This window comes from Daphnia pulicaria, chromosome 10 (assembly GCF_021234035.1).
Source record: "Daphnia pulicaria isolate SC F1-1A chromosome 10, SC_F0-13Bv2, whole genome shotgun sequence".
Taxonomy (NCBI): Eukaryota; Metazoa; Arthropoda; class Branchiopoda; order Diplostraca; family Daphniidae; genus Daphnia; species Daphnia pulicaria.
In genome coordinates this window covers 3,026,511-3,037,830 of record NC_060922.1, presented here as the reverse complement: position 1 = coordinate 3,037,830, position 11,320 = coordinate 3,026,511, and the positions used below count along the sequence as shown (strand labels likewise).

The following is an 11,320-nucleotide window of genomic DNA, read 5'->3' as shown; positions in this document are numbered from 1 at the left end:
CTATGTAACAATGTAAAGAATTTTACCAGCACCGCTAGATGCCATTGGAATCAATTTCTTTTGAATATTCCTTTAGAACAGTTTTGCTAGTGCAATGAGTGCATCTAGCTAACTTCTGGATTACTTCTGAAAACAATTTCACCGTAACATTTTCAAGTAAGTTTTATATGAACATACGTTTTATTATTATTAATATTATTATGACTATAGCATGGCTTTCAGCTGTCATAAGTTGAGAAGAAATATCAGTTTCAGTTATATTTACTTCACACAATTCCAAAGACATTTATTGGCAGTTAAAGTAAGATAACTATGTGTGATAATTGACCGCATATTTTGTAGCAACAAAGCTCACTTGTTAGATTTTTTATAATTTGCTTTTGTATTGGCTACTTCCGGTTTCTAAATTAGTCAGTAGTTCAGCAAATATTCGTTCGACGAACAAACGAACCACATATTCGTGATCCTCGTCAAATTTATGGTAAAGTTCATGTTTTTTATTGTACGTAGGCGTACTTCCGGTTTCGAGAATTATCCTGAGTTCAGGAAAAATCTCGATTTTGATCAAATCGTTTAAATTACACCTAATCGACCCGAAATTTCATGGAGATCACGAATATTTGGTTTATTTGGTCGACAGCTCAATGTTTAAGGCGCTATCACTTACTTCCGGTATACTTCCGGAAAATTTGCATGAAACTAGCAAGTGAGCTTTGTTCTCTGTACAGTTCTAAGGATGGAATGCTAGGTTTAAGCAAACAAAAATGGGCTTTTCAAGAGGTTTGAGTGTGTCTTAAAACCAGTCCTTCAAATACTGAGTTTTGAGACGTGTCCAATAGATGGCGTGTTGATTGTGTCTGCTATGGGCTTATGGACGTTTTCTGTCAAAATTAAGCTATCTTTTCTTCGAACATTACCAATGAATTCATAGGTAAATTCGAGTGATTTCGTTTGTAAATTGTCGGTGATGTGTTCTATTCTGTTTACATGTTGGATAACCTTAATTTTTATCATCAACTTACAGGAGGAAACGTGTATGATGTAAGTGTCGTGCAGCCTACTGGCATGGTAAAGGAACTATTTTCTTTTACTGAATGTGCCATCGAAATGATACAGGTAACAACCAACACTAGCTTTATGACATTATTGCTGAAACATATATCTTCTTATCTTTTATTAGGATTCATCAAATTTATCTACTGTTTGTATTGGACTTGCTAGATCACCAACCCCAGCATAGACCAATCTCTCATTTCATCTTCTCAGGAGAGGATTGGATAGCTGATCTGTGTTATCATATGTAAGTTTCTTTGTTGCAGTCTAATAAGTATTTAAAGTATTGATCTGCACTTATTATGTAATGTTTAAGAGACGATTTTGCGTGTATACTGATAACTGTTTAATTATTCTTTTAAATCATAGATTTTAAGCACATTGATGACACAAATTATAAACAAGGTGACTTATTTTTTTTTTTTATTTACAGGTTCTAAATTGGAGGTTTCTAAATTGACATTCATGACAGACTTTATGAGAAGTCATGTCCTTTCAAGAAAGTCAACAAGTTTCACAAATTTTTCTAATTCAACAACTCACGTAGAATTTTGCATCTAGTCTATTAGTGAAAATCGCGATTCCATGTGTTTGGTAGTTATAAGAAATTGGTTGTTTAAAAAACAAACAATGGGGTGTTCTGAGTAGCCAAAAAAACTCACCATTGTTTGTTTTTTGAACAACAAAAATTTTGTAACTTGACTGACGCAGATTTCCGCAAAACGAAACCATCGCTTTTTGTCTCATTGCCGCAGCGGTGGTGGCGGGTTGCGTTAAACTCGTACGTAGAAGAAAAACATCTACAACCGGACGCACTGTTTATTGAAAATTTTGAACATTTAAAAAAATAATAAAAATTTGTTCATATAATATATTTATTTTTATTTATTATAGATATTACATGGTTAAGGTTTAACATTGGTTTATAGGGTTAAGGGTATAAATTTAAGGGATGGTAGTTGGTAGGTGTATGTTTTGGGGGTTTGGAGATTAATTGGTAGGGATACATTCGTAAGGTTATAGATTAACTGAATTTTTATCCAAACTTGAAATATCCTTCCTCCCCCCTCAAACATCCTCCACTTTCCTTTCCCAATCCCGGAAACATGTTTATTATTTGTTGACATAAATATCCCATATTTGTTTTTGTTGCTTCTGAACTTATTAACGGTAAACTGCATAGTCACGATGACAATTTAACAATATAATCATGCAATTTCGGTAACACGAAACCAGCACCAAGGAACGGCTAATTGAATTTGATGTAGAAAGCTGTTTCACCAGCATGGGCTGCAACGACGTACCACATCGGACTGCAACTACGCGAACGTAAACGCGAAACCTATAACCATAATGAAATAAATTAATCTTCAGCATCAATGGAAATGCTGTCAACGAAAAGACCATTAAATGTCATTTTATGTTATTTACAGAGTTAAAGCCCTCAGCTGGCTGCGTCAAATCCACGTATAAGTTGGGCAGCAACAAAGAAGCTAAAACTCCACCAGGGTGTTAATCCTATTTTCAAAAAAAAACTCAATTACTATCAAGCAACAATTTCTCAAATGACTAAACAAAAATGATCAAAGTTAAGTTAATCTACGAAATCCTTCAGAATAAATGTTGTAAAGGAATGTACAGTTGGCAAGCTTTTCCAAGGTTCAATTTCTACAACTGAAATCGGTTGAAGAGATAGGCACTAACTAAATCTGTAGTCTCACAGTTAGAAAGTTGAACATTATATTTACCTGAATTATTCTGAAAAACGTGAAGCTGGTACAGGAAAAAGAGACGACATTTTGGCAAAATGTTCAGCTGCTCAGGCCACATGATCAGATGAAATTGCAACGTAGAAATTATAGGCTGTTGCTTGTTAGTTGCAACAGCAACTACATAAACCTTTAACCAAAATGAAATGAAATTAATCTTTTAAATAATCAAATATTCAATAAATAATAATCAAATATCATTCAAGTTTCAACTAAGCAATCCAACAGAATTACTTTTGAAAATATTACACACAAACAGACAGTTGGCAAGCTTAAGAAAGAGTCTTAACTGAAAAGTCAACAGAAATAAAGCGAAGAACTAGTCATCAACAAAGTAAATGTGTAGCCTTTTTTCCAACATAATTACTTCAATGCCTGTGACAAAAGCTACAACTGCAAGAGGAACACCTTTCACCAGCTAGCTGTAACAAATCCATGTGCACATTGGACTGCAATGAAGAAGCTCACTAGCTCTGACTTCACCAGGCTGTTAAATAGACAAATAAAAACTCAATTACTATCAGAAACAAGGTCGCCAAATAAAAATGTGTAACCTTGGGGTTAAAATGATAACAAAAATGATGATCAACACTTCGCCGGTAAATGCAGCAACAGACGACATTTTGGAAATTTGTACAGCTTATTATGCGACAGCGTAAGTCCAAAGACAGTAGAACTCCAAAGACATAAGAATACTGGAGTTCTACTGTCGCATACAAAGAAATTTTTAAAAACTTATTTAAAATATTGGGGTTCTATTGTCGGTGGAGTTCTTCTGGCTTTGGAGTTCTACGGTCGCCATACCCTCAAAATCGTGTCGACACGACCAGTTTGATCAATCTACGAAATTAAAAAAGGACTGAACTGCAAAATTAACTCATCTGAAACTTCCCATGTAGAAAATACGAAATATACCTAACATTGTAAGACATCCTGATTCCTGAAGAAACAAACGAAAACGACTCCAACCACTCGTCCAACCACCACGAACAAGATAAGCAAACCGAGAATACCTAACTTCAGCAGTAACTTTTAACTGCAAATTCACTTCATCACTTATCAGGTACTTGTTCTTCAATTTGAAAAAAAACCTACGAGCTACGCCAGATCTGCATTTTTTAAAGAGAAACTTCGAATTTGGCATTTACTCATTTAGGAGGAAGCCGCAGCCTGCAGACGAACTTTCGTAAGAACGTACGGTACAACGTAGAAACTTTGAAGCACTGCTGCCATGCCAAATTGCCAACTTATGAAGCTGGATCCAGAAGGCGGCCGCTTAAAAAGAATTAAGAAGTTTAAAAAATATTTTGTTAGATATGAACTTATGAATAATTAATCTGAAAACATACACAAACACTCACTCACTTTGTGGTGCATTCACATTTCACACCTGTAAATCAACCAAACACACAAGAACAAGACAAGAACAAGAGTAACAATACAAGACTCAAGACTTTTCAACTTACAATTATACAATTTAATTAATAGCTGTGTTCTTCTTGTCTCAATCATTAGTTATTACTTATTAGTAATTTATCATTATGGGAATGAAGGACTGGCAACATCCAACAGAGTTTAAATCAGCTGATTGTCTTCAAATATTTACCACTGAAGAAAAAAACATGGCCACGGTCACACTAACCTAACGTTCAAGACAGTAATTTAAAGACGGCGTTTTGAGTCTTTATCACGTCGGTATCCTAATAGGCTCTTGTTTTGTTCTTCAACCAGAACTGTCTTTGATTGTGTGTAATGATTTTATTTAATTACTAACGTCATCGGTCTGAAAAGAAAGAATAAGGGTTTGATGCGGTGGCTAGCTCTCGTTTGGCTGAAACTGCTCGCCTATATTCTGACTTTTCAGTTTGTACAGTTTCCTGAATAAAATGCACAATACCCAGCTAACGAATGCGTCGTTTTCTATCGCGTTTTTCGATGGGAAAGTGCAACAAACCTAGCTATTCAATTCTCTTTTCATTTGTGTTACTTTGTTTGTCCTGCTTTTGGTGACATTTTGATATTTTACTAAATTTGTTTACAGTGAAATGATTCAAGAAATTTAACATTTACTGTACATACCAGGGACAAGCCAGCCATCAATACATTTCTTTGTTTTTGAATTTCAGAAATTGTTTTTCATTTTCATGTGATAAAACAAGTCAATTTGCATATCTAGACAGACTGTTCAGTCACACAGGGAAGTTGGCTACAGCCTGAACACACAAATAAACTACAAAAAGTAATGTTAAGAACACCAATTCCAGAAAAGGTAAAGTGATGATCCAGTAAGCAAATGTGTACAGCAAAGGATTACAATAGTTTTTGTCCTCAGGGCTGAAGCTTGGTCCATTCACTCTATAAATCCACACACAGCCTAGAAATAAGATTGTTAGAATTGCGGAAACCAATTTTTAATGCTTTTCTTACCTGCAATAAACCAGCAAAACAAAAAACACTGGCAACAGCCATTCTCGCCTTCCAACACGTAACGCACATAATCTGAAATCAGACTGAAGACGCCTGCAGGAATAAAACAAAATATAGTGGTGTAAATTTTGCTGATTTAAAAATATTACCAGCAACTATCAGATAAATTGGGATGTAATGTTCCACTGGACATTCTTGCAGGAAGATTGATCCGATGGTGATCATGCATATTGGCAATGCCAAACATAACAAGCCATAACAGCATCCAAAGCATGCCTCGATAACTGTACAAACATTTTAATTGTTTCTTCCTAGCATTCTAACATTTTACAATGAAAGGAAATATATATACATACATTCTCCAACCAGTTGAGCAACCAGCTCATTTCTGAAAGAAGTGAACTCCTTTTTTACTTGCGTGGCTTTCTGAACTGAAATGGTGATCTAAATATAAAATGATGGTTAATGATTGAACATCGTGAAAAGACGTTTTTTAATATGGCAATACTTTAATGCATACAGAATTGAATTGAGAAACTTTACCTTTCCAGTGTAACTTGTTGTTGTTCCAGTTGGTTTAGAAATAATGGTGTCTTCTTTGTCGACATTAATTGTTACCTCGGTAACTTCTTCACTGGTTACTGGTTCCATGTTAAAACTTCTCAGGCAAAAATTGTAGGCAAAATTATGTTATTTCAAAGTTAAAAGGTCAAACACCGACAGCAGTTCAAAGGGCAAGACGCTTTCAAGATGTGATTTGCAGTGAACTGCAACAGCAGACGATTTATTTTTTTAAAACGGTTCCGCCTTTTCTTCTCACACGTGGTTGTGTATACTAATTAACTAATTACTAAATAAACTACAATTAAGTTCTAGAAACTAATAAAGTAATAAGTGCTGAAATAAGAAATTATTGAAAAATAATCACAGCGCATTCAGTCTGGTAAATAACGGACGTTCTACTATACTATGTCAGTCTATCAACTGCAAATATGTTTCTACCTCCATATAATATCAGCAGCTCCTCATGCCTAGCACAGGCCTCCATAACGCGATGAAAACAATTCATAAGCTACCGCAATTTATACTGAAATAGGTTCGAGTGTAAAATATATTCGAGAATGAGAGGTAACTAGGACATCCATGATAGCCGATAGAATTGAGCCAGTCGTGTTTTTCTGTCATGCCCCATATTTATAAGAGATATAGGCTTACCCAGTCGCAAAGCATCCAATAAACCAGCAAAACAAAAATCATCGAAAACAGCCATTCTCGCCTTCCAACACTGGCAACACGCAACGTACGTAATCAGAAATCAAACTGAAGACGCCTGCAGAAATTTAAAAAAATTGAGTAGTGTAAGTTTTGCTAATTTTAAGATAATACCAGCAAACAATCATGTAAATTTGTAGGCCTATGAGATGTTACACTAGAAGATGAATCCGATGGTAACATTGACCAGACATATCAAACCATAGCGAGATCGGAAGATCCACAACATGCCTCTATGACTGCAGTAAAGTTAAAATTGTTTCTTACTAGCATTCAAACATTTTACAAAAAAAATATATATATATACTCTTTCACTCGAGTGGCTTTCTGCACTGAAATGGTTTTCTAAATTTTTAAAAAATTATTACCCCATCGTGAAAAGACGTTTTTTAAATAGCATAACTTTAATCCATACAGAATTGAATTGAGAGACGTTTTAACTTTACCCTGCAACTGTTGTTGTTCCAGTTGGTTTAGAAAAAAATGTGCCTCTTGTCGAAATTAATTTCTAAATAGTCCGTTACGTCTTCACTTGTTGGTACCATGTTTAAAACTTCACATGCAAAAATGGTTAGGCAAGATAAAATTACTTTAATGTCATAAAAGGTCAATGCTGTATACTGGCATTATCTGCAAATATTTTTCTACTGGCATAATATCAGCAGCTCCTCATGCCTAGCAACCACCAACACGATCAAAAAAATTTGCAAGCTTACAATTTATACTAAAATAGGTTAAAGTATAAAATGAGAGAAAAGAGAATGAGAGATAACTAGGACATCCATGAATTACTGAACACAGGCCGTGTTTTTCTGTCACAGATCATAAGAGTTACCCAGTCAGTCATTTACATCCATTAGTTTGTCCCAGTTTTATAAATACTTTTGCTCTCTCCTATTCATTTGAAGAAGTAATCATACCACTAGCCGCCACCACAGAGATATATCATGAAACTATCCCCCGAAGTGATGGCCTGGTAACAATGTTCAAAGACATAGTAGAACCATAAGGAAAGAACCAGTCGTTTAATAAAACAAAGTTTTCATCCATAAATATGCATCTTAAAAGATCCGTAAAAAACCAAGCTCTTAGAAAGACATGTAAAAGTAAACAACTTGTACACCAATTCAGGCAATATTTGTACCCGAGTTATACCTTAAATGACTACTACGCTTTTTTGTTAAACAACAGTAGACAAATCGTCAGACCTGAACTGTTCAACGAACGCTTCAGTGCGTACGGCCGTGTCGGCTAACATGTTGGCGAGTAAGGAAAACTTGTGAGAGCTTCTCACCTCGAGCTCACCGAGGAATTCTCTGTGGCTTGCGAACAAGTCGAGTAGAAAATCTAAAAAAGCATAAAAGGGATTTGCTTAATGCACACCCGGTCTTGGTGGTACCAGGAAAAGAAAGGAAATCTTTTGGTAGCATGGAGGTCGTACTTTGATACTGTTCGACAGTTGTATGTTGATGATTGGATGGCTGATTTTCTTTTGCCGCCAGGACGATGTCGCGTAACTCTGCCGTCATCCAATCTGCATCACCGGTGGCGTCTAGAGCCAGCTGGTCTGTTGCCGCTTCCTGCAATGCCAAGGCTAACGCAGTGCGCTGACGTCGGTGAATCAGATCCAATAGTTGAGGGTGGACGTGATGCAAGAGGATTTCTGTTGCTTCCCAGGTCACTTCGGCGTTCATTGTTAGTTGAATGCTTTTCGTTGTGGCTTCTGTTGAAATGAAGTCCCGTACGTGCGACAACGCTACTACATTATCCGAGAGAAAGACGATTTCGCCTCGCCTCAATGATCCAATCAAAAAAGTTCACCACAATTCGGTTAAAGCGGATTTCATTCCAGTACATCAAGAGTATTAGTACTTAGTTATATATACCTGTACTGGACGTCTAGCTTGCTTTGCCACTGATCGTTACGGAAATAAAAATGAATTTCCTCATCAACTGGGACTTTTTCCGGGACGTTAGGTAAGCAGGACACGATCCAATTATGGGCATCCGCCTGAGAGAATCCACCTCGCAACGTCAAACTGCTGGGGGGCGTCGATGCGCTCCACTGGAACGATTCCGGCGGATGGCATCGCACGTGGTTACACAAACAACCCAGACGAAATGACTTTAAAAAAGCCAAGCGTGGCTCTTGGATGCTGGGCGAAACGTACAACCGCACCTGGTCGCTGGTATTCCTCTCGGCGCAAATGAGTTTCATTTCCAGTCGTGTGGTGTTGGATTGACATCGGAAGGTTGCCGTTAGTCTAGACGGCACATTCTAAAAAAAAAAAAGGGAAAATATCATCTTATTTCGGAGAATCAAATCTCCCTAGACAAATAATGACTTATTCCGAGAATGCAGACCTTTTCGTGGTCGACTACGCTCAAAATGGCTAAATTGCGTTCGACGTCCATGAGTTGAACGTTGGTGTCACATTGAACCAGAATAAAGTTGATTGACACTTGGCTCTCGACGCTAATGTAATAGGCATTCTGCTGGCCCACAAAGTTCATCTGATATTTAAGTGGATAAGTTATTTTGCCGGGAGTTTGAAGACTCAAGGAGAATCAACATTTACTTTGGCCCTGACGTTGACCTGCGCCGACGTGGTCTCGGTCTTCTCCAGACTGGCCGGCAGCAACGCTGGAGACTTGTTATTCTTCGCCTCGGTAAATTGCTTTTCTAGAAACTCCACTTCGGATCTGTGATCAAAGAGAGAGAGAGAGAAAACGTCAAGGGCTACTGGGGAGCCGCTAAAGTGAAACGAGTGGGTGTGTGCAGTAATTTGACTTGAGATATTGCAGCTGCTTTCGACGTTCGGAGCCTTGGGCATTGCTGGCTCGGGCCGCTGTCACTTCGTCTGGTTGTTTTCTCCGTGTTGTTGATTCGCAGCTGGTTAGACCGAATATCCAGCCTTCGTTAGCATAATCAATAAGTTGTTGAGTACAAGGAAGAAATAGAAAGGAGCAAACGACACGCCGGGTCGAGTTTTATATGTACGTACCACGTTGAGTAGCTACTAATATTTCCGGGAAGCCATCTGCGCCTATAATTCCGCCTCGGACTGCCGCAATACTGTCGTTGCAATTCTAAATAATCAGGTTAGCACACAAGGGCCCATCAAAAGTTATGTTTAGAAGTCAAATAGCATTTTACTTGCGAGAAGATTAAGGTAGGGCTATGCACTGCATCATCTTCGGGTGGTACTTGGTACACTTCAATTACGCCGTCTTCCCTTCCGACGATCAGTTGACCACCATCGACCGAGTCGCTGACGTCGTAAAAATCCAACGACGTCACGGTCGTTTGTGAAGGGAGTTGTATAACCCACCGGACTGCCGGGCCAGCTCTACTCCATCGGACGAGTCCAATTTGACCCAACGATGTTCCGTAAATCACCCACTCGCCGCTAGTGCCTCCATCGTTTTGAAACAGTTGAATGGCTGTGGGAATACCAGCGTCAATAGGCAGTCGGTGTCGTAGAGACGAGTCCCTCAGGGAATAAATGTTCCCATCTTGGCATCCCAGCAACGGAGTCAAACTGGGTACCTGTTTTTTTAAATAGGAATGATGGCCCGCATCGATCCAATATAAGACCAGCTATATTATATAAGGAAGAACGAGAAACCTGCTGGCAATAATAAAGGTGTGTATACCTTGTTAAGAGGAAGCACCGCTACAGCGTTGATGCGATCAGTGGAAAGGAAATAATTGGCCTCCTTCCCATCTTGATAATGATTATAGACGTATGAATTTGAGACGACCAACTCCTCCTTGCTGGCCATCCACCTGTGCGTTGTGAAAACAGTAGGAGCCCCTTTTTTTGTTACTATTATGTATACACACACAGACACATCAGCTGCTATGGGGAAGAATCTCACATTACAGCTAGCTGTGTGTGTGTACCATGTGTAACTGCTATTCATTAAGCTGCTTTACAAAGATGCTCCAACAACAACAAACAGACTTTGACCAAGGAAAAAGCTATAAAATGTTTGGAATATCTTACAAATGTTGAATAGGTTCTACCAAGTTTGTATCCATTTTGAAAATGAGTTTGCCCTTGACTGAGAAGCCCTGCACTGTTTGCTGTGTAGCTGTAACAATCATTTCTTTTGTAGGTTCTGCAACCGGTACAAATAAAATAATTGATAATATTAAAAGGTTAATTGTGTGCAGAACACAATCAAATGTTGACTTACCGTTGCTATTGACATGAACTGTGACACAGTTGACTGGGGATTTTAGTTCAACTTTGAAGTCTACAAAAGGTTCTCCCTTTTTGATGGATATGAGTTGCAGTATTCCTCTTTGATCCCCAACAACCACCTGCATCATGTGAAACAAAACGAGGAATTCTCACAAATGCCAAAAGTCTATCTCTAGTATACATGTAGGCACATTTAAATACATTTAGTCAAACACATCAAGAGCCTTCACGTTTGATGGCAGATTGAAGGTCTGCTGCTCTGTTGTCTCGTGTACACGAGTCTATGATACATTCTACCTTTTGCTGATGTTTGACCCCTTTGGCTGATAGAAGTTGAATAGAATTGCTGCACTTCAAAGAAGCCACTTGCACATAGTCGACTCGCTGTAATTTCAACTTAGCTGAAGGTTGCATTTGTCGGAATGTAAACGAATCACTCGTGTAGAAACTAGAAACTAAGAGTACACGCTAATGGCTGATGTTCCCCGGCCGACAGAGACCGGGTATAACAAAACAAACCACCGTTGCCATGACAGCGACACGCGCTCCTTTCAAAAAAAAAGTTCATTGAAAATCCTGTTTACTCAC

General features: G+C 38.1%; 2 protein-coding genes and 2 long non-coding RNA genes across 10 annotated transcripts; 1 reads left to right on the top strand and 3 right to left on the bottom strand.

Annotated features, from left to right (window-relative positions):
• Positions 1–81: 81 nt before the first annotated feature.
• LOC124314346 lies at positions 82–1,912 on the top strand. Of its 2 annotated transcripts, none has more exons than XR_006911170.1 (4): positions 82–156; positions 1,025–1,116; positions 1,181–1,300; positions 1,487–1,912. It is a non-coding gene; the product is annotated as an uncharacterized LOC124314346 (long non-coding RNA). The 2 variants fall into 2 exon arrangements; XR_006911169.1 differs by lacking the exon at positions 82–156 and adding an exon at positions 841–931.
• LOC124314316 lies at positions 1,904–4,022 on the bottom strand. Of its 2 annotated transcripts, none has more exons than XR_006911117.1 (6): positions 3,738–4,022; positions 3,377–3,681; positions 3,190–3,309; positions 2,802–2,952; positions 2,485–2,571; positions 1,904–2,395 (listed from the first exon to the last, which is right to left on the bottom strand). It is a non-coding gene; the product is annotated as an uncharacterized LOC124314316 (long non-coding RNA). The 2 variants fall into 2 exon arrangements; XR_006911118.1 differs by having other exon boundaries at positions 3,377–3,662.
• Positions 4,023–4,365: 343 nt separating this feature from the next.
• Positions 4,366–7,432, bottom strand: LOC124314251. 3 transcript variants are annotated; one of them, XM_046779409.1, is made up of 7 exons: positions 6,636–7,432; positions 6,465–6,579; positions 5,793–5,907; positions 5,606–5,693; positions 5,399–5,533; positions 5,250–5,342; positions 4,366–5,196 (listed from the first exon to the last, which is right to left on the bottom strand). In XM_046779409.1, the coding sequence occupies exons 3-7, from the start codon at positions 5,898–5,900 to the stop codon at positions 5,012–5,014; spliced, it is 609 nt and encodes a 202-aa protein (XP_046635365.1). In that variant the 5' UTR covers positions 5,901–5,907; positions 6,465–6,579; positions 6,636–7,432; the 3' UTR covers positions 4,366–5,011. The 3 variants fall into 3 exon arrangements, with proteins under 3 accessions (XP_046635365.1, XP_046635363.1, XP_046635364.1); XM_046779407.1 differs by having other exon boundaries at positions 4,368–5,196; positions 5,793–6,579; XM_046779408.1 differs by lacking the exon at positions 6,636–7,432 and having other exon boundaries at positions 4,368–5,196; positions 5,793–6,609.
• Positions 7,433–7,527: 95 nt separating this feature from the next.
• On the bottom strand, positions 7,528–11,227 carry LOC124314019 (Bardet-Biedl syndrome 7 protein homolog). Of its 3 annotated transcripts, none has more exons than XM_046778964.1 (12): positions 11,030–11,227; positions 10,725–10,851; positions 10,532–10,646; positions 10,179–10,311; positions 9,679–10,071; positions 9,527–9,611; positions 9,313–9,436; positions 9,101–9,224; positions 8,886–9,035; positions 8,408–8,799; positions 7,963–8,315; positions 7,528–7,868 (listed from the first exon to the last, which is right to left on the bottom strand). In XM_046778964.1, exons 1-12 carry the CDS (start codon positions 11,144–11,146, stop codon positions 7,702–7,704), a joined length of 2,280 nt encoding a protein of 759 aa, XP_046634920.1. In that variant the 5' UTR covers positions 11,147–11,227; the 3' UTR covers positions 7,528–7,701. The 3 variants fall into 3 exon arrangements, with proteins under 3 accessions (XP_046634920.1, XP_046634921.1, XP_046634922.1); XM_046778965.1 differs by having other exon boundaries at positions 9,119–9,224; XM_046778966.1 differs by lacking the exons at positions 10,725–10,851; positions 11,030–11,227 and having other exon boundaries at positions 10,552–10,643.
• Positions 11,228–11,320: the final 93 nt, after the last annotated feature.